General features: G+C 42.0%; 1 protein-coding gene across 3 annotated transcripts in view; it reads left to right on the forward strand.

Annotated features, from left to right (window-relative positions):
* The first annotated feature begins 2,753 nt into the window (after nucleotides 1–2,753).
* The window catches only part of SMC2 (structural maintenance of chromosomes 2), a 32,877-nt gene continuing 15,005 nt past the window's right edge, over nucleotides 2,754–20,625 (forward strand). Inside the window, exons 1-12 of one of the 3 annotated variants that reach the window (XM_034774568.1) lie at nucleotides 2,754–2,880; nucleotides 5,902–6,143; nucleotides 7,474–7,623; nucleotides 9,112–9,234; nucleotides 9,762–9,800; nucleotides 10,002–10,112; nucleotides 10,449–10,493; nucleotides 11,212–11,445; nucleotides 14,004–14,153; nucleotides 17,173–17,406; nucleotides 19,153–19,312; nucleotides 20,240–20,357. In XM_034774568.1, the coding sequence (XP_034630459.1) occupies nucleotides 5,976–6,143; nucleotides 7,474–7,623; nucleotides 9,112–9,234; nucleotides 9,762–9,800; nucleotides 10,002–10,112; nucleotides 10,449–10,493; nucleotides 11,212–11,445; nucleotides 14,004–14,153; nucleotides 17,173–17,406; nucleotides 19,153–19,312; nucleotides 20,240–20,357 (1,532 nt within the window). In that variant the 5' untranslated portion in view covers nucleotides 2,754–2,880; nucleotides 5,902–5,975. Of the gene's footprint in view, nucleotides 2,881–5,352; nucleotides 5,469–5,901; nucleotides 6,144–7,473; nucleotides 7,624–9,111; nucleotides 9,235–9,761; nucleotides 9,801–10,001; nucleotides 10,113–10,448; nucleotides 10,494–11,211; nucleotides 11,446–14,003; nucleotides 14,154–17,172; nucleotides 17,407–19,152; nucleotides 19,313–20,239; nucleotides 20,358–20,625 lie in introns of those variants that run through there. The other 2 variants (XM_034774569.1, XM_034774570.1) reach the window with 2 other exon arrangements.

Raw genomic sequence — 20,625 nt, forward strand, 5'->3', positions numbered from 1 at the left:
TTTACCTTTTTTGGAGGAACAGAACTGAACTAAATTCTTCTGAACTTTTATTCTTCTATGTGATAGTTTTCCTTATTGCAACTTTTGGAAACTAAGTACTCTGGGTCACATCTAACTGTAGTTTGTGCTTGTATTGTTATATTGTAAATACAATTTTCACAAACCTATGTAAATGTATTTCTCTTCAGAGACAAAAATTAAATAAAAATACTTTAAGATACTAAGTTGAATACCATGACTATAGATAATGTCTTCTAATAGAATACTAATCACATACCCACTTTCCCTATCACTGCTTGTTTTTAGCTGATCATTCAAAGTCTTGTAAATAACCACTTTCAGACAACTTTGCAAACCCATTCCATAATCTGTTTTCAGAAGTATTAGAAGAGGTCGTGCTGGTGGGAGAGTGGAACTATATCCTGTGGAAGAAAGCATAGCATCAAATGAAGTAAAAATCTTAAAAGAACCAAGCTGTACAATAGAATCTCTATGGATAGTAATTCCATGCTCTAATAATAATATAGCAGTACAAATATATTACCAACTGCCTGACCAGGATGGTGATAGTGACTGTGAAATGCTAAGGGAGATTAGAGAGACTATTAAAATAAACTCAATAATAGGGGATTTCAATTATCCCCACATTGACTGGGTACATGTCACCTCAGGCTGGGATGCAGAGATAAAGTTTCTTGACACCTTAAATGACTCCTTCTTGGAGCAGCTAGTCCTGGAACCCACAAGAGAAGAGGCAATTCTTGATTTAGTCCTAAGTGGAGCAGAGGATCTGGTCCAAGAGGTGAATATAGCTGGACCACTTGGTAATAGTGACCACTATTACTTACTCTACAAGGGAGATTTAGATTAGATATTAAGAAAAAGTTGAGTTTCAGAACACACTTCCAAGAGAGATTGTGGAATCCCCATCCCTGGAAGTGTTAAAAAACAGTTTGGAAAAACCCTTGTCGGGGACAATCTAGGTTTACTTATGGCTTGGCTACACTTGCGAGTTACAACACATTAAAGCAGCCCCGGGCGCACTAGCTCACTCCCCGTCCACACTGGCCAGGCACGCAGAGTGTTCTGACTGCACAGCTAGAGCGCTCCTGATACTCCACCTCAGCGAGAGGAATAACATTTGCTGCGCCTTGGCTACCACGCCCGGGCAGACGAGGCGTTGCATTACTGCGCTCTGATCAGCCTCCGGAAACGTCCCATAATCCCCTTAAGTCAGGTGGCGACTGTTGTCATTGTTTTGAATCACTGTAGGAATGCGGATATGCCCTTTGAAAGCTCTGTTTCTGACAGCCTTCTGCTTATCTGCTCTGAGACAAAGCAACCATTAGTGTAGAAAGCTGTGTGTGAGAGAGGACGGAGGGGCTGCTGCTGTCTGAACTTACAAGACAGCATGCTGACACTTTCTCCCCCCCCACAACACACTCCTTGTCACACTCCACCCCACCCCACCCCCATTTGAAAAGCATGTTGCAGTCACTTGCATGCTGGGATAGCTGCCCATAATGCACTGCTCCGAATGCCGCTGCAAATGTGGCCACGCCAGTGCGAAAGCAGCTGTCAGTGTGGACTGCAGTGCTTTCCCTACTGCGCTCTCCGAAGGCAGGTTTAACTCACAGCGCTCTACATCTGCAAGTGTAGCCATGCTCTAAGGGTATGTCTACACTGGAAATGTCAAAGCGCTGCTGCAAGAACACTCCCACAGCAGCATTTTGAAGTGCGAGTGTGGTCACATGTGAGTGCTGGGAGGGAGCTCTCCCAGCGCTCCTGATAATCCACCTTCACGAGGGGATTAGCTCCCAGCGCTGGGAGCCTATCTACACTAACAAGTGATTTTTCACACCCCCGAGCCAGCAAGTTAAAGTGCTATAAAATGTAAGTTTAGACAAGCCCTTAGTTCTGCTTCAGCGCAGGGGGCTGGACCTGACGATCTCAAGGCCCCTTCCAGCCCTACATTTTTGATTCTAGGATCCTGCTATTCCCCTGGGACACTATGGTCACCTACATGCCTGGGAACTAGAGGGTGGAGGAGAATAATCCCGGACTGATCCAACTGTTGGAGACATTCTCCCCCAATGTACTGGCCCTCCACTCCTCCCAGAAACAGGGACTTGCACACCGCACGTCTGCACAGCCTCCCCACCCCCATCCTACTGCTCCCCTAGGATCAGGGGCTCGCACACCGCGTGCACAGCCCCCCCCCATCCTACTGCTCCCCTCGGAACAGGGCTCGCACACCGCGTGCACAGCCCCCCGACTGCTCCCCTAGGAACAGGGGCTCGTGCACAGCTGCCCTGCAGGCGCGCGCACAAGCCCCTTTATTCTATTGCCCCCCTTCCCCCGGAGCAGGGGCTCGCCCTGCTGCATACCCGCCCTCCCCTCTATGACCCCGCCCCCCACGAAATAGGGAGTAAAGGCTCGCGCTGTTATACACCGCCCCCCCCGCCAATGCGCACTCGCAGCAGCAGCCAGGCGACGCGCGCTGTAGAAGCCCCCACTCTCCATCTCCACCTATCAGGTTGCGGGGGGGGTCCTCTCTTGACCGGGTCTGTCCACGGCAGACGCCGGAATCAATACGTTCTCCGCTTAAAACAGCGCCGTGGGGTTCTGTGGTGCAGTCTCCTTCGCGCCCCGCTAGTCCCCTCCGGGAGCGCCGCACCGCGCCGCGTGTGGGTTAGATGAGCTCACCCGAGCAAAGCTCAATCAGGCAGCCGCAGCGCTCCCGTCAGTCCTTGCGCGCCAAAATTCAAGTAAGCGGAAGGGCGCCGCCGGGAGCGGCCGGGCGGTGGGATTCTAGAACCCGCGGCTAACCGTCTGTCCCCGCGCTAGACCCCCCCTCCCCGCCCTCCCCGGGCTCGGCAGGTGAGAGGCGGCGGGGGCGGCCGGGCAGGGACGCAGCCCAGCCCCACCACCACCACCCTTGGCCAGGGGGGCGGGTCGTGGCCGGTCCCGGTCTCTCTCCGGGGGAGGCTCGGCGGGTGCACCACGGAGAGAAGGGGGGGGGGATCCTTAAGGACTAGGCATCCCTCGCTGCTACATTTGTAGGGGCCGTGTGTGTGTGTGTGTGGTGGGGGTCTGATGCCTGCAGACTCCCCCCCGCCCCTCCCCCAGTGAGGGGCTTCTCCTTTGGGCTGGTGGGGGGAGGCTCCTTCCCTCAAAAACAACAAGGAGTCCGGTGGCACCTTAAAGACGAACAGATTTATTTGGGCATAAGCTTTCGTGGGTAAAAACCCCACTTCTTCAGCTGCATGGGGTGAAAGCTACAGATGCAGGCATTAGATACTGACACATGGAGAGCAGGGAGTTACTTCGCAAGTGGAGAACCAGTGTTGACAAGGCCAATTCAATCAGGGTGGATGTAGTCCACTCCCAATAATAGATGAGGAGGTGTCAATGCCAGGAGAGGCAAAGCTGCTTCTGTAATGAGCCAGCCACTCCCAGTCCATATTCAAGCCCAGATTAATGGTGTTGAATTTGCAAATGAATTTTAGTTCTGCTGTTTCTCTTTGAAGTCTGTTTCTGTAGTTTTTTTGTTCAAATATAGTTATTTTTAAATCTGTTATCGAGTGTCCAGGGAGGTTGATGTGTTCATCTACTGGCTTTTGTATGTTACCATTCCTAATGTCTGATTTGTGTCCATTTATCCTTTTGCGGAGGGACTGTCCGGTTTGGCCAATGTACATGGCAGAGGGGCATTGCTGGCATATGATGGCATATATAACATTAGTGGATGTGCAGGTGAATAAGCCCCTGATGGTGCGGCTGATATGGTTGGGTCCTATGATGGTGTTGCTAGAGTAGATATGGGGACAGAGTAGGCAACGAGGTTTGCTACAGGAATTGGTTCCTGGGTTGGTGTTTCTGTGGTGTGATGTGTAGTTGCTGGTGAGTATTTGGTTCAGTTTGGGGGGCTGTCTGTAAGCGAGGACTGGCCTGCCTCCCAAGGTCTGTGAGAGTGAGGGATCATTTTCCAGGATAGGTTGTAGATCATTGATAATGCGCTGGAGAGGTTTTAGCTGGAGGCTGTACGTGATGGCCAGTGGTGTTCTGTTATTGTCCTTGTTGGGCCTGTTCTGTAGCAGGTGATTTCTGGGTACCCGTCTCGCTCTGTCAATCTGTTTCCTCACTTCCCCAGGTGGGTATTGTAGTTTTACGAATGCTTGATAAAGATCTTGTAGTTGTTTGTCTCTGTCTGAGGGATTGGAGCAAATTCGGTTGTATCTTAGGGCTTGGCTGTAGACAATGGATTGTGTGATGTGTCCTGGATGGAAGCTGGAGGCATGTAGGTAAGTATAGTGGTCAGTAGTTTTCCGGTATAGGGTGGTGGTTATGTGGCCATCGCTTATTTGCACTGTAGTGTCCAGGAAGTGGATCTCTTGTGTGGACTGGTTGATGATGGGGTGGAAATTGTTGAAATCCAGGTGGAAATCTTCAAGAGCCTCCTTTCTGTGGGTCCATATGATGAAGATGTCATCAATGTAGCGCAAGTAGAGGAGGGGCGCTAGGGGACGAGAGGTGAGGAAGTGTTGTTCTAAGGCAGCCATAAAAGTATGTTGGCATACTGTGGGTCCAGGCAGGTACCCATAGCAGTGCCACTGACTTGAAGGTATACATTGTCCCCAAATCTGAAATGGTCTTCATGTCTCATTATATAATGCCTGCATCTGTAACTTTCACTCCATGCTTCTGAAGAAGTGAGGATTTTACCCACGAAAGCCTATGCCCAAATAAATCTGTTCGTTTTTAAGGTGCCACCGGACTCCTTGTTGTTTTTGTGGATACAGACTAACACAGCTACCCCCTGATACTTGGCTCCTTCCCCCGGTGTACCCAGAAGGGCCTTGTTCAGTAGTGCGGGTGGCTGGGAGGGTCTGGGTTGATACCAGTGAGGGAGCGAAGGGCCCCGCATGCCTGCCCTGTGGGCACAAGCCCTCTCAACACACACACACTCACCCCATGGAGGAGGGGGAGGGTGCAAAATTGGTCAGTTTAAACCTAGTCACTGAGTTACAACAGCCCCAGGCCTGTGCCTGCCCCCAGTCACTGCCTTTGCAGCCCCTGTTCTTCTAATGTTTGTCTTTTCCTTTTTCTGGGTGACCTGAACCACAGAGGACAGCGACTGTGCCCAGGAGCTGTCAGATTTACAAAATCACACAGTGAAACTGGCTATAAACAAAGTGCTGCCAGGTGTACAGAATAAGGAGACATTTCTCTCTAATCTCAGTTTGGGATAATCTGAAAGTAACATTTGTAAAAATAGCAGACAGTATTGGTTGTGTTTTTTTTTTTTTTTTTTTTTTTTTTTTTATAGTTTAACAATTTGAAATACAGAACAGTCTGGGTTTTTTAGCTACATATATTTTCGCTATGAAGTTCTCAACTATTTTAACATAATTTTAAGACTAACATAAAGTCACATTCAACTCTGGATACAGATAACAGTCCACAAGGTACTCCATCAACACTGCCCTTTTAAATTTCTTCCTCTCTCTTTTCTCTTAAAAGACTTTAGTCTTGTCTTTTTGCCTCCTACTAGTCTTGTAATTTTTTTTCTTGATGAGAAACCTGTTTTGTACCACAGTACAACTTCTATTTGAATATCCTGAGTCATATTGAATAAATTCATGTAATCAAGGAAATCTTAAATTTGAGTAATATTTGCTGGGGGACTCAATTATCCCTCCTTTGGATAACTGAGATTCAGATAACTGAGGTTGTACTGTTGTGGCAAAAAAAATCTTATCACATTCCTGCATGTGGGTCCAAATACCATTGTCCATGCTAGAGTAGTTGTATTCTTTTCCATTTGTTTCATACTTTGGTTTATATTAGGGGTGCCCTCTCATTTTAGTAAGTCTGCTTTTGTTGTTTTAAAACACACAGGATTATAAATCTGAGATCTTTCTTCAAAGCCCTTGGAGAGGGGCTTGGCCAGGTCCTCCAGAGAGACAGAAAAGATGCATATCAAGTCAATCATTCTTGAAGGATTCAAGTCCTATGCCCAGAGGACAGAGGTCAACGGCTTCGACCCACTGTTCAATGCTATCACCGGATTAAATGGCAGTGGCAAGTCCAACATCCTGGACTCTATTTGTTTTCTGTTGGGCATCTCCAACCTATCTCAGGTAAAAAGGAAGGAGAAATACTGCAGTTAGGAAGAATCAATGAGAAACTCCTCTTTGTGCTGAATAGCATCCTTGTGCAACAAACCTGAGGTTAATCTTCACAAAATGTTGTGGAGACTGGTGTTACTTTGTAACCAAAATGAGACAGACTGGCATTTTCTATGCCACTTTCTGGCTAGGTTCAAATTGTCCAATAAAAAATAATTTTTATTGATAATTAAATATGAATTTGTAATCCCCACTGACTCTTCTTCTCAAAATTGACTTACAATCATAGTTACAGTGTCAATACTCTTTTACAGAGGCCTATTACAATTACTAGGGAATTCTTTTCAAACACTTTGTAGAAGACTATAAATAGATAGGGGGGGAATAGCTAAGTGGTTTGAGCATTGGCCTGCTAAACCCAGGATTGTGAGTTCAATCTTTGAGGGGGCCACTTAGGGATCTGGGGCAAAATCAGTTTTTGGTTCTGCTAGTGAAGGCAGGGGGCTGGACTCGATGACCTTTCAGGGTCCTTTCCAGTTCTATGAGATAGGTATATCTCTCTATATTATTATATTATATTTTATATTATTATTATGTAAGCTTTGTATAGCAGTAATAATCATACATTGATACAAACTATGCAGCCCAGAACCACGGGAAAAATGCCAAGTTAAGAAGTAATAAGTTGGAACTGCAGACTTTTGGTAGGTAAAAGTACAATCACAGAATATAACACAAACTTATTTCTCTGTAATAAACTTTGGCATACCTGGAGCTGGTCTGAGAACACTATTAGCTGACTCATCAGAAAAACAGAAAGCAGGTTTTGTTGAAATGATTTTTATTTAAAAGACACTGGCCTATACTGCTACTTATATGAAAAGTGTGCATTTTGAAGCAAATTTGGATTCCAGTCTTTAAACAATGCTGCTCTGGAATTCTAGGGAAATCCAGCAAAATTGCAAGTAAATCCTATTATTCTATCTTTACAATCACACATATACTGTATCATGAAATCAAACACTTTACCTAAAGGCACTTATGTATTAATTGATCTTGTCATCTGGTTTCTAAATCTAAACATTTAATTTTTCTCATGTATCTGGTTTAAAAAAAAAATGCTTAGCTGACTTACTGTGTGTTAGTTTACCGTGCAACCATCTTGCACGTTTTCTCCATGCTCTTTTATACCTGTGAGCTGCTAGAATATCTAAATGTACAGTATTCCTATTTTTCAAATATTTCATACATTTTTCCTCAAATTCTAGCAATTAATAGTGCACAGTGTGAAGCAATGCAATGGCTTTCTGTTAACAAATGTATTCTTCTTCCACATTTTCAGGTGCGAGCATCCAATTTGCAAGATTTGGTTTACAAAAATGGTCAGGCTGGAATTATTAAAGCGACTGTCTCAATCACCTTTGATAATTCTGACAAGAAACAGAGTCCGTTGGGATTTGAAGCTCATGATGAGATCACAGTCACCAGGCAGGTGAGTGTTTAACATCTGTGTTTGCCCACAAAGATTTACGAATTTCCACCGTTCTCAGTGGAAAATGACTATACTAAGATAAAAGGCAGATTGTTATTTTTCAACTAGATGATATAGAATTCAATGTTGTAGGTTTTTTTTTTTTTAATGCTCTCTACCCTTACGCCTCAAGTTATTTTGCATAATCAAGATTCCTTCAGGTAAGGTTTTAAAGAACACTTGGTTTCTTTTACTTGATTGTGCACTAATTCTTCTTTTTTTAAATATTCTCTCAATGAACTTGTGCTATTAAAGCAATGTTTCCAGAGTGAACTCAATAACAAACTATGTAAGATTTGAGCTAAGCAACTAAATAAGGATATAACAAGTAGTTGCCTTTTCACACTACAAATTTTGTAGTATTCCATATACCATAAACAATGACTCTACTCCCTTAAATGGAAACGCACCTAGTCATGAGACAACGTTCCTGGAGCAAGCTATATTGTCCCCTACAGAAAATGATGTGCTTCCCTTTTCTGCCTTTCTCCTTTCCCTTTCTAATTTTTTAGTGACCTTAATATTGAAAAATGCTAGGTTGTCCACTTGGGATACTGAATTCATTTATTCACAGAACAGATATGGTACAGACAGGAGCACTGCAAGCTTTCCTACACTGCCTCAGAGTGTGCTTTGATTTGACACAAAGAGACTCTGGTCAGTGCTTACCTTGGGGGGGCTCCCCGGAAGCGACAACATGTCCCTCGGCTCCTACCTTCGCGCACTGCTCTCGCAGCTCCCATTGGCTGTGGTTCCCGGCCAGTGGGATCTGTGGAGCTGGCAGTGTGCGGAGCTAGGAACTTAGGAAGGGATATGTCATCGCTTCCAAGAAGCCAGGTAGGGAGCATGCCAGCCCCACCAACCTCCTCTCTTCCTCCTCCTCCTCCCTCCCCCCTCACCGAGCACCAGTGTCACTCCCTGGACCGGCCCCCCAAGCCACGGCATTCCCAAGATTTAATTAAGGGCATAGTGCAAGTCATGAACAGGTCACTGGCCGTGAATTTTGTTTACTGCCTGTGACCTGTCCATGACTTTTACTAAAAAATACCTGTGAGTAAAACATAGCCTTAACCATAACCTTTCTGATGAAACTGACAAGAAGTTTGCTAGTTGTGGTGGTAGTATTTTTTTTCTGGTCTGACACTGAACTGAGAGACTTTCCCTTGTTCCTGACTGCCAAGAAATTGCCAAAGGTACTTGCCGTGGTGGTTTAGCTCACATTTTTGCAGTTGGGGTAGAGGATTTTAAAAATGGTACTTCAAACTGATGAGAGGGTTTGTTTGATATGTGTATTTTGTAATTTTGTTAATTTCCTCAGGACACATTGAAACTATTTTCCATTTGTTGTTTGCTCAGATTCCTACATCTAAGAATTCCGTTAGTTTGTATTCTCAAACAGTAAAGCCATTTTTAGTTCATTTTGAGTATCCCATTTTTCTTTTTCTCAAGGTCGTCATTGGTGGTAGAAATAAGTATCTAATCAATGGTGTGAATGCAAACAACACAAGAGTGCAGGATCTCTTCTGTTCCGTTGGACTCAATGTCAACAACCCTCACTTTCTTATTATGCAGGTATTATATACATGTTCCTAAAAACTTACTTCCTTTGTGACTGGATTTGGGAATTTTGTTTTGCATTAGCTCTACACGTTGTTTCTATTACCACAGAGGCTTCCACATGTTGACTGACATCAGTTAAATCTCTCAAAAGCCACACTGTGACTAAGAATTTAATCAAAATCAGTCAGTCAGTAAGAGATTCCAAACAGGGAGTGAAAGCAATGTCCCTGATCAGTGTAACTACGTATAGCGGGACGCAGCATAAGCAAAGTTATAAAGTATAGCACATCGTACTTACCAGTGTAATGTGACACAAGCAGTTTCAGATTTGAATCTGATTTGAACTTTCAAGAATTAGATAACTGAAGTCAAACCAGGTTTATTCTTTTAGACCGAAAATAAATTTATTTTTAAAAAATTATTATACTACCTGATAAACTTTTGATTGAGAATTTAATATATAAAAATCTTGCACTGTATATGACAGTGTAGTACACTTTGAGTTTAAAGGCCATAATCATTTTTGCCTTTATTTCCAGGGACGAATTACCAAGGTTCTAAACATGAAACCTCCAGAGGTGAGAATACGGTTGACGTTTCCTTTCCTTCTCTTTTTTCTTGATATCCTTTATACGTGTAAAATTTTGAGTTGACTGTTTGCTCAGGACTGTTGGAACAGTATTTTGAAGAAAGGTGTGTAGAGAAATTTTTTTGTTTAACACTGGTGATTTTGAAGCTATTTCATAAGCTTGGGGGATTTATTTATTTTTTTTTTCCAGATTTTAGCTATGATTGAAGAAGCGGCTGGTACAAGGATGTATGAGTGCAAGAAAATAGCTGCCCAGAAAACTATAGAGAAAAAAGAGGCAAAACTGAAAGAAATTCAAACGGTACTATTGTTTGCAATTGTGTGGCTTTTTAATGCTTTACATAAATTGAATAACATCAATGATAGCAGTTGTAAGCTGACTTGAATGACTCAATTGCCTGTTTTGTAGCCTTAGAAAAAACAAAATCTTATCTGCCACAATAGAAGAGGATGTACTTGACCCATTTGCACTGCCATGGTCCCTTCTCTTTCCCCCGGCCCCATTTGTTGTATATTTATGGTTTGCGGAAAGCTTGCTTTCTTTGCCTAAGGCTATGTGAATGTGGTCAGAGTAGTAGGATTTGGGAGAGTTTTCAGATTTAAGAATCTGAAAATATATTCTGTTTTTGTGTTTCAGATTTTAGAGGAAGAAATCACTCCAACCTTACAGAAACTGAAAGAGGTACTGAACTTTAGACCGGAAAAACATCTTTGGCTTTTAAACAGACTTAATGTTATACTGGGTGAAATTACCCCGGGGGGGCAATTTTTAAAATATCGGAAAATAGCCTGACTGACTCGGATAATCTCTTCAACGATTCATTTTTTGAAACAAAATGCTCTTCTAGACTCTAAAATATCTACACGCATTTCTAGTCTGAATATTTTTTTAATGTGGAAATCATGGTTTATAGAGAGATTTTATTTTCAGATGTCTAATTATTATGGTAATGTTGGACATTCAGGACCTGCAAGATATTATAGGGGGAAAAAAACCCTAGAAGACAATAGCAAGATGAAGTTTTAGCTTGGTTCATGAAAGGATATCCAAGTGTTGTTTGCACAGTACAGGCTGTTGTATTAGCATCATTTGCTAACGTTTTGCTAAGCAGGCATGTGTATGTATAATGCATTTGATGCTTCAGAGGAAGGCAAAAGTGTAATGCATATAGCCAGTTGGGTACTATTGTATGTAGGAAAGGAGAATCCTTCCTTGCTTTCTCATCCCTCTAGGGGAATTGGCATATATCTTTTGAAACATGAGATTTAATTACTCATCTTGGCTTGTATAGCTACAAATATTGATCATAAAATTATACAGACCTTTTTAGAAATACTATGGGCATATTACAAAAATTTTTTAATGCTGGCTTATTTTTATTGGTGGCCCTTTCTTTCAGGAACGATCATCCTATTTAGAGTACCAGAAGGTAATGCGAGAGATAGAACACTTAAGCCGTCTCTATGTTGCGTATCAATTTGTTTTGGCTGAAGAGACGAAGGTACGTTCTGCCGATGAGTTAAAGGAAATGCAGGCTAACATAGCGAAACTTCAGGAAACAATGGCTGAGAATGAGAAAAAGGTGAAGGAACTTAACAAAGAAATAGCAGAGATGGAAAAGAAGAGAGATCAGGTAAGTGAGAACACAAATATGTTTATGTCCATGTATATATTAACACAAGGGGTTAAATCGGAAAGAAATAACTTCATTTCTCTGAATTAAAATATAGAGAGAAGTTAACCAGTGTTCCCTCCTAATTTTTTACATTCATGTGCAGAATGAATTTTATGTGCACCAATATGGAGGTGATGTGTCACACATCACCTCCATATTGGTGCACATAACAAAATTAATGTGGGGGTGGGGCCGAAGGGTTCGGGGTGTGGGAGGGGGCTCAGAGCTGGGGCAGAGGGTTGGGGTGTGGGGGGGTGCAGGCTCTGGGTTGGGGCCAAAGATGAGCGGTTCGGGGTGCGGGAGGGGGCTCAGGGCTGGGGCAGAGGGTTGGGCTGCAGGGAGTGTATGGGCTCTGGGGTGCAGGCTGCGGTGGGGAGAGGAGGACTTCCCCCCAGCCCTCTCTCACTGCAGCAGCTTGGGGCCGTATGAGGGGTGCCTCTCCCTGCTACAGCAGGACCGTGCTGGGGCCAGCAGGGAGGGGCGCCTTTCCCCGCTGCAGCCTTGAGCCCCTGTGCTGGCTAAATAGGCAGCTGCTAGCTTAGAGGGAACTTAGGATAGAACGATTTCCTTTGGATTTTATATGCTTATGTTTATACCCTACATACTGTAATTCTTAGCCATTATGTGAAAGACACCCTGTTGATTTAATAATTATACTTCCATCTGTAATATTTTACCTCCTATCATTACAAGTAATACCTAAGATAAACAAAAGATTATTAATACTGTCTTTTCAGGCTTTTTATTTTTACTTTTTTCATTTGATAGTTATTTGTGTTTAGTTGGCTTGTGTCCCCACTTGTTTGTGTGAGTCTTTCACACAGTTTAGGGACAAAATAGCATTAAGAAAAAGAAAATAAGACTATACACCACAAACGTTGGCAGAGGGATTTTGTAGTTCTTGAGCATCTTTTTGAGACTGAGTAGATTTCTATTTGGTGGCATCCATTTAATAACAAATAAGCATGATACTTTATTATGATATAAACACTAACTGATATTTTATAGTTCACATAACACCAGATTATGCAGTTATCTCAATGGTATTATAACTGTAGAAGAACTAAGCCAAGTGCAGTCATATTCTCACAATTTCTATCTTCCATGCCAGTGGAAAGAGGAACATAGTTTAGCATACTTAGGCCCTGATTCTTTGAATATTTACGCATGCAAGTAGGTCGACTCATGAGCATAAATAATATTTGTGGAAGTGGATCTTTGCTTGGTGTGGAGGATTCACATTCAGATGTTCTAAAACTCAGAAAACCCTGTCATTTTGAGAATGAACATTCCTGTATCTTTGAAAGAGGGGGAGATGTCCAGCCAGAGAGAAGATGCCTGAAAGGCAACATATTTACTAGAAGAGAAATAAATGCCACAGTTCAGAATAAATGAACGAAAATCCTTCTAGATCCATTGGAAAACAATTCATTCTCTGATGCCTCCCATCCACTTTCTTTAATGTAAAATGACAAAAATGTTATATTTGTGTACTTTATATTGTGGTTAAGACACTTCAGCACGTCAAATTGGGTTCAAAATTCAGGTTTTATAAAAATAAGCATTCACGCAAGATAATAGAAATGTTTCTACCCTATTTTCCAGTGCCAATGAAATGATTCTTAAACGTAGCCTTTTCAAACGTTGCCCTGTATTATTTAAACCCAAATATAGTAGCACTCTGCTATCAAATCGGAACCTGGAAGTCAAACTTACTTGAAACTGACTTTTTTTTTTTTTTTTTTTTTTTTTTAAATGAAGCTATTTGCTCTGTGTGTTCGTTGCATGGAGATTTGCATCAAGTGAACAGCATAAATAGTGAAAAATAAACTTGATTTATAATTAGGGCCCTACCAAATTCACAGCCGTGGAAAAACATGTCATGGACCATGAAATCTGGTCTTTTGTGTACTTTTACCCTATACTATATAGATTTCACAGGGGAGACCAGCGTTTCTCAAACTGGGGGTTCCAGTCCAAAAGAAGGTTGTGGGGGAGGTCACAAGGTTTATTGTGTGTGGGGAGGGAGGGGGTTGCAATATTGCCACCCTTACTTCTGCGCTGCCGCCTTCAGAGCTGGGCGGGTGGAAAGTGGGGTCTGTTGGCTGGGAAACCAGCTCTGGAGGCAGCACCACTGCCAGCAGCAGTGCAGAAGTAAGAGTGGCAATACTGCAAAACACACACACAACTCCCTTTTGGGTCAGGACCCCTGCAGTTCCATCATCATGAAATTTCAGATTTAAATATCTGAAATTATTAAATGTACAATTTTTAAAATCCTGTGACGGTGAAATTAACCAAAATGGGCTGTGAATGTGGTAGGCCCCTATTTGTAATTATGATGATTAAAACTAAAAGAATTTTTAAATGACAGTGGTAAGGATATTTGCTTTTAACTTTTTTTTTTTTTTCAATGCAGCTGGATAGAATGTACAATATCTTATGATTATTAAACAGGTTTCTTTTAGTACGAGTTACCTTTTTTTTTTTTTTTTTTTTTTTTGTCTTGGTTATAGGAAGTTGGTGGCGTACTACGTTCCCTGGAAGATGTTCTTGCAGAAACTCAGAGAGTTGATACAAAAGCACAAAGTGCTCTTGATCTCAAGAAGCAAAACTTAAAAAGTGAAGAGAAGAAATGTAAAGAATTAGTAAAAAGCATGGAGGAGGTAAACAGTAAGGCCCTTGTTTTTAAAATTTCAGGAAAATATTTAATCTGGTGCACTACAAACATCTTCAGTAATATATAATAGCTGTATGTTGTGATTTATTTATTACTTTTCTGTAATGTATGTACAAGAGGGATAAGAGCGTTGGGACAAATTTATGGCATAAACATGCAAGGGCACCACAAGTTTAGAATCATAAAAGATTAGTGTTGGAAGAGGCTTCAGGAAGTCATCTAGTCCAACCCCCTGCTCAAAGCAGGACCAACCCCAACTAAATCATCCCAGCCAGGGCTTTGTCAAGCTGGGCCTTAAAAACCTCTAAGGATGGAGATTCCACCACCTTCCCAGGTAACCCATTCCAATGCTTCACCACCCTCCTAGTGAAATAGTTTTTCCTAATATCCAACCTAAACCTCCCCCACTGCAACTTGAGACTATTGCTCCTTGTTCTGTCATTTGCCACCCCGAGAACAGCCAAGCTCCATCCTTTTTGGAACCCCCCTTCAGGTAGCTGAAGGCTGCTATCAAATCCCACCTCACTTCTCTGCAGACTAAACAAGCCCAGTTCCCTCAGCCTCTCCTTGTAAGTCATGTGCCCCAGCCCCCTGATCATTTTCGTTGCCCTCCGCTGGATTCTCTCCAATTTGTCCACATCCCTTCTGTAGTGGGGGGCCCAAAACGACGCCATACTCCAGATGTGGCCTCACCAGTGCCGCGTAGAGGGGAATAATTACTTCCCTCGATCTGCTGGCAATGCGCCTACTAATGCAGCCCAATATGCCGTTAGCCTTCTTGGCAACAAGGGCACACTGCTGACTCATATCCAGCTTCTCATCCACTGTAATCCCCAGGTCCTTTTCTGCAGAACTGCCGCTTAGCCAGTCGGTCCCCAGCCTGTAGCAGTGCATGGGATTCTTCCGTCCTAAGTGCAGGACTCTGCACTTGTCCTTGTTGAACCTCATCAGATTTCTTTTTGTCCAGTCCTCCAATTAGTCTAGGTCACTCTGGACCCTATCCCTACTCTCCAGCATATCTACCTCTCCCTCCATCTTAGTATCGTCTGCGAATTTGCTGAGGGTGAAATCCATCCCATCATCCAGATTACTAATGAAGATGTTGAACAAAACCGGCTGCAGTACCAACCCCTGGGGCACTCTGCTAGATACCGGCTGCCACCTAGACATCGAGCCGTTGATCACTACCCGTTGAGCCCGATGATTTAGCCAGCTTTCTATACCCCTTATAGTCCATTCATCCAATCCATACTTCTTGAATTTGTTGGCAAGAATACTGTGGGAGACAGTATCAAAAGCTTTGCTAAAGTCAAGGTATATCACATCCACTGCTTTCCCCATATCTACAGAGCCAGTTATCTCATCATAGAAGGCAATCAGGTTGGTCAGGCATGACTTGCCCTTGGTGAATCCGTGTTGACTGTTCCTGATAACCTTCCTCTCCTCCAAGTGCTTCAAAATGGATTCCTTGAGCACCTGCTCCATGATTTTTCTGGGGACTGAGGTGAGGCTGACTGGTCTGTAGTTCCCCGGATTCTCCTTGTTCCCTTTTTTAAAGATGGGGACTATATTTCCCTTTTTCCAATTGTCCGGGACCTCCCCTGATTGCCATGAGTTTTCAAAGATAATGGCCAATGGCTTTGCAATCACATCAGCCAACTCTCTCAGCACCCTCAGATGCATTGCATCCAGCCCCATGGATTTGTGTATGTCCAGCTTTTCTAAATAGTCCTTAACCTGTTCTTTCACCACTGAGGGCTGCTAACCTCCTCCCTATATTGTGCTACCCAGTGCAGCAGGCTGGAAGCTGACCTTGTCTGTGAAGACTGAGGCAAAAAAACATTGAGTACTTCAGCTTTTTCCACATCATCCGTCACTAGGTTACCTCCCCCATTCAGTAAGGGTCCCACGCTTTCCCTGACCACCTTCTTGTTGCTAACAGACCCGTAGAAACCCTTCTTGTTACCCTTCACATCCCTTGCTAGCTGCAACTCCAATTGTGCTTTGGCCTTCCTGATTACATCCCTGCATGCTCGAGCAATATTTTTATACTCCTCCCTAGTCATCTGTCCAAGTTTCCACTTCTTGTAAGCTTCCTTTTTGTGTTTAAGCTCACTGAATATTTCTTAGTTAAGCCAAGCTGGTTGCCTCCCATATTTGCTATTCTTTCTGCACATCGGGGTGGCTTGTTTCTGTGCTCTCAATAAGGCTTCTTTAAAATACAGTCAGCTCTCCTGGGCTCCTTTCTGCCCCCCCCCCCCCTATTAGCCTCCCAGGGGATTCTGCCCGTCAGTTCCCCGAGGGAGTCAGTCTGCTTTTCTGAAGTCCAGGGTCTGTATTCTGTAGAGATAAAGAATAAGTGGCATTACCTTTTTACAATATCATGTATTATGTAAAGTAGTCTAAATTTTCCCTTTAATAAAGCTTTGATTTCCCCCTTCAGTGTCACCTGAGAGACAGACTTTGTTTTAAGCTTGATGTTCGTGTGTAGCCTGATATAAAGAATATATTCCCATTAGGAATTAGGTGTGTGCATGAACAGAATAGGCCCCCTCAGCTAATATTTTATTTTTTATGAAGTTCAGGGAGGATCACAATAACTTTAAAATACATTGCTCTATAAGAATATCAATGCTCTGACGATTAAATGAGACTGTCAAGGTTCACATTTCTGTCATATCTTTTTACCTGTTACTATTACCAATAATACTTTAAAAAAAACTTTTCCCCTCTAATCTGTATCAGTTACAGTAATTTATTTTTCCAGTGTATTTCGTGCAACACTTTGTGTTTGCCCTGTTTGTGTGGCTCTTTCATGCAACAATACAGGCAAGAAACCATTCAAAAAAATATAAATGTGATTTGTACAATCACAAATAATGGCAAGGGGGCTTGGGAACATAGTACCTTAAACTATTTGCAACTGATTTTTCAATGCTGTTTAGATTTCAAGTTGCTGTTACTCTCTCAAACGGATCTGATTGATCTGATTTGTTTTGCTAAAGGATTCAAAGGCTGTAGTGGCGAAGGAGAAGGAAGTAAAGAAGATAAAAGATGGGCTAAATGCTCTGCAGGAGGCAAGTGATAAAGATACAAATGTTCTGGCTGCTGCACAACAACATTTTAATGCTGTGTCTGCTGGTCTGTCCAGCAATGAAGATGGTGAAGAAGCAACTCTTGCTGGACAGATGATGACGTGCAAGAATGACATTAGTAAAGCAGAAACAGAGGCTAAGCAGGTAAGAATAGAAGCTAACCATGTCCCAAACAAGCATTGATGGTTTTATTAACTTTGTCTTGAAAAGCTTGCTCAGCAATATTCCATTTGGTTATCAAAAAATGCTTCACAGGGATGTTCTGTAACGGGCAATGCATGATAGCATATTGTATTATTAAGGCTAGCTGTTTGTGATAACATAAATTGGGAAAAGCTATGACATTGACATGAGAAAAAATACAAAAATTGTGATAGATTTTAAAAAAGAAAAAGTCATGGTACTCAGTGTTTTTAATTTTAACTTCAATTTCCTGTAATAACTTATTTTTTATGTTTACATTAATTGTTTGAAATTAAATGTAACCAGTTCAAGCTATATTAAAGCCCTAAATTCCACTGTATATATGAAAACCAGACTTATAAAAATTCATTGATTGGTCTTGCTCAGTAGATGGATACTTGTTCTCTTTGTCACTCAGTGTTTTTAATGATGGGGGAAAACTCTGAAAGTCCTGATTTTGGCCCTGGTAGTCATGAAAAGATTAATCTTAATTTTAAATCATGCAGATCTGTGTCAAGGTATATTGGTATTTTTGTTCTAATTTATGCCAGATCTAGGCTAAAAAGTTAGGTTAACCCAGTTATGTCTCTCGGGGGTGTGAAAAATTCACATCCCTAAGTGATGTAGTTAAGCTGTCCTAACCACCCCACCCCACCCCACTCCACCCCTCGGTGTAGACAGCGCAAGGGGGAAGGAAGAATTCTTCTGTTGATTTATGTGCTACCTCTCAGGGAGATGGATTAACTACACCGATGGGAGAACCCTTCGTGTCGCTGTAATGAGTGTCTACACCGAAGTGCTACAGTGGCACTGCTGCAGCATTTCTAATGAAGACGTAGCCTTAGTAATAGTCATTTGGTACATTCATACTAAACGCTTTGTCCCAGACTCATTAATAATGTGTTCCAAAAGTTTATCTTTTGAAACTGAAGGTTCTCCTGTATGGTAAACCCAGAATTAGTTGTTCTCAATGGTGTCTTTAGTTTTGGTTGTGTGTTTTTTGTTTGTTTGTTTTAATTGATTAAATTATTTACTCTTGTTGATGAAGTAAGAATGTCTCTCTCCTCTGTCAAACTTTCATATGCGTTATTGTGCTCTAATGCACTGTTTTAAATTAAAACTTCAAACTTAACATATCATAGAATCATAGAATATCAGGGTTGGAAGGGACTTCAGGAGGTCATCTAGTCCAACCCCCTGCTCAAAGCAGGACCAATCCCCAATTTTTGCCCTAGATCCCCAAGTGGCCCCCTCAAGGATTGAACTCACAACCCTGGGTTTAACAGGCCAATGCTCAAACCACTGAGCTATCCCTCCCCCCTATGCATAGTCCTTATTGAGGAATGTGTTCCATGACTCATCTGAAGAAATGTGGTTTTGAAAAACCCTAAAGGGGGCCTGGCTCCTTTTCATTCATTTACTAACCCTATTCATTACCCTCTCTGAAACCTTCCCCCATCCTGCCTTTTAATATATGACCTAAAATAACAGAGAGATGCACAATATCCTATTTTTATTTCCAAACTCTCTCCTCCATCTACCATTGCACTATGTTTTTAAATGCCAAGGATGCTATTTGACACTACTGTAAGTGATAAGGATCCTGAATAATAACCCAAGCACCCTGATAATGTAGAAATTCTAAATCTATACAATGTCCTGTTTGAAAACCTCCAGGCTCTGTGTTTGTCCTGTATTTCACAATAGGCTCAAATGAAGTTGAAACATGCTCAACAAGAATTAAAGACAAAACAAGCGGAAGTAAAAAAGATGGATGGTGGCTACAAGAAAGATCAAGAAGCATTTGAAGCTGTCAAAAAGCTGAAAGAAAAACTAGAAAATGAAATGAAAAAGCTAAACTATGAAGGTTTGTTGTACTGACTTACTGGTAGAATAGCAATTTGGGGATTGGTGGGTGGGAAGTATAGGACGATCTAGAAGAACCTGGTGTGAAGAAAGAGCCTGGAAATATAGGAAGAGAACTCTGAAGAAATTAATATTTCTGCCATTTTAATGAATGGTTACTAGTATAGTGGAGGTAGCACAATAGAATTAGATGGAAAAATATGCAGTTTTCTTACTTGCAGCAGGTAAGAGTTCATAGATCCCAGAGCTGCAGGTTGGGGCTGTAGGATTGCCTGTTGAAGGTAAAAGGATACTAGTTTAAATTTATAGGCCAAGATTTACAAACTCTGGGTATTTAAATTGAGACACCAGATGAAAAGTTTTCCCCAGACTTTTCCCAGTAAAGGGCAATGACTTTCATTCTCATTAAGGCACCTTCACACCACTCTGTCGACAGAAGTGTAACTCACGTCCAATTTGAGGCCCCTTTACAGTGCAAATGCAGAGCCAGAGTGTAAAGAGGCTCTAGCGTAAATGAAAATCCAGCCCAAAGTCAATAGCAAATGCCAGTGTTCGCCATTTCTGAGAATCTAACCAGTTTAAGTGCCTTACTTTCGGCACCTAAGTTGGACAATGTTGTCCTAAACAAGGTAAAGTGTCTTGGAATTTTTTGTGTGTCCCCTCACTGCAAAAAGGGCATTTATCTAGCTAAAAGTACCAATTATTGTTTTTCTATAAATCTCACTGAAGCTTGCAAGATTCCAAGTTTCTGATTTATGTCAGTTTGGAATATTTGGGTGCCAATATTTTGCTTAAATTATAGCTGTAAGAATCTTGGAAGAAGGAAGGACTTCTCATTATGGCTTGGGCTACATGCTGTGTACCTGCTTCTAAATCTGCAAAGATTGTGACTAAAAAGTTCAGTGATATGTTTGTTTGGCTCTTTTAGACAAAAAAGAAGAAACTCTTTTAGCAAAACGGAGAGAGCTGTCTCATGATGTCAATCAGTTGAGAGAGTCATATGAAGCCTTAATGGCCAAGTTTCCCAGTCTACAGTTTGAATATAAGTAAGGCCTTAGAATTGTACTCTAATGTTCACTAAACATCCATTTTAAAAAAATGTCCTCTAGAAACTTTTATAAGATTGTGGGAACTCGGGAGGACGACAATTCAGGAAGTCATTATTTTGCTATTGGTATATCAATAGTTTGCTTCCCTTTCCATTACTGACTTTCTGTTATGGCATGATTAATCTGCCTGGGTATCTAGGACAATAATATATTACCTGGCATTCACACAGCTCTTTTTACCCACGGATGTCCAAGCACTTTACAA

Source organism: Trachemys scripta, chromosome 6 (genome assembly GCF_013100865.1).
Source record: "Trachemys scripta elegans isolate TJP31775 chromosome 6, CAS_Tse_1.0, whole genome shotgun sequence".
In the NCBI taxonomy this organism is placed as follows: Eukaryota; Metazoa; Chordata; order Testudines; family Emydidae; genus Trachemys; species Trachemys scripta.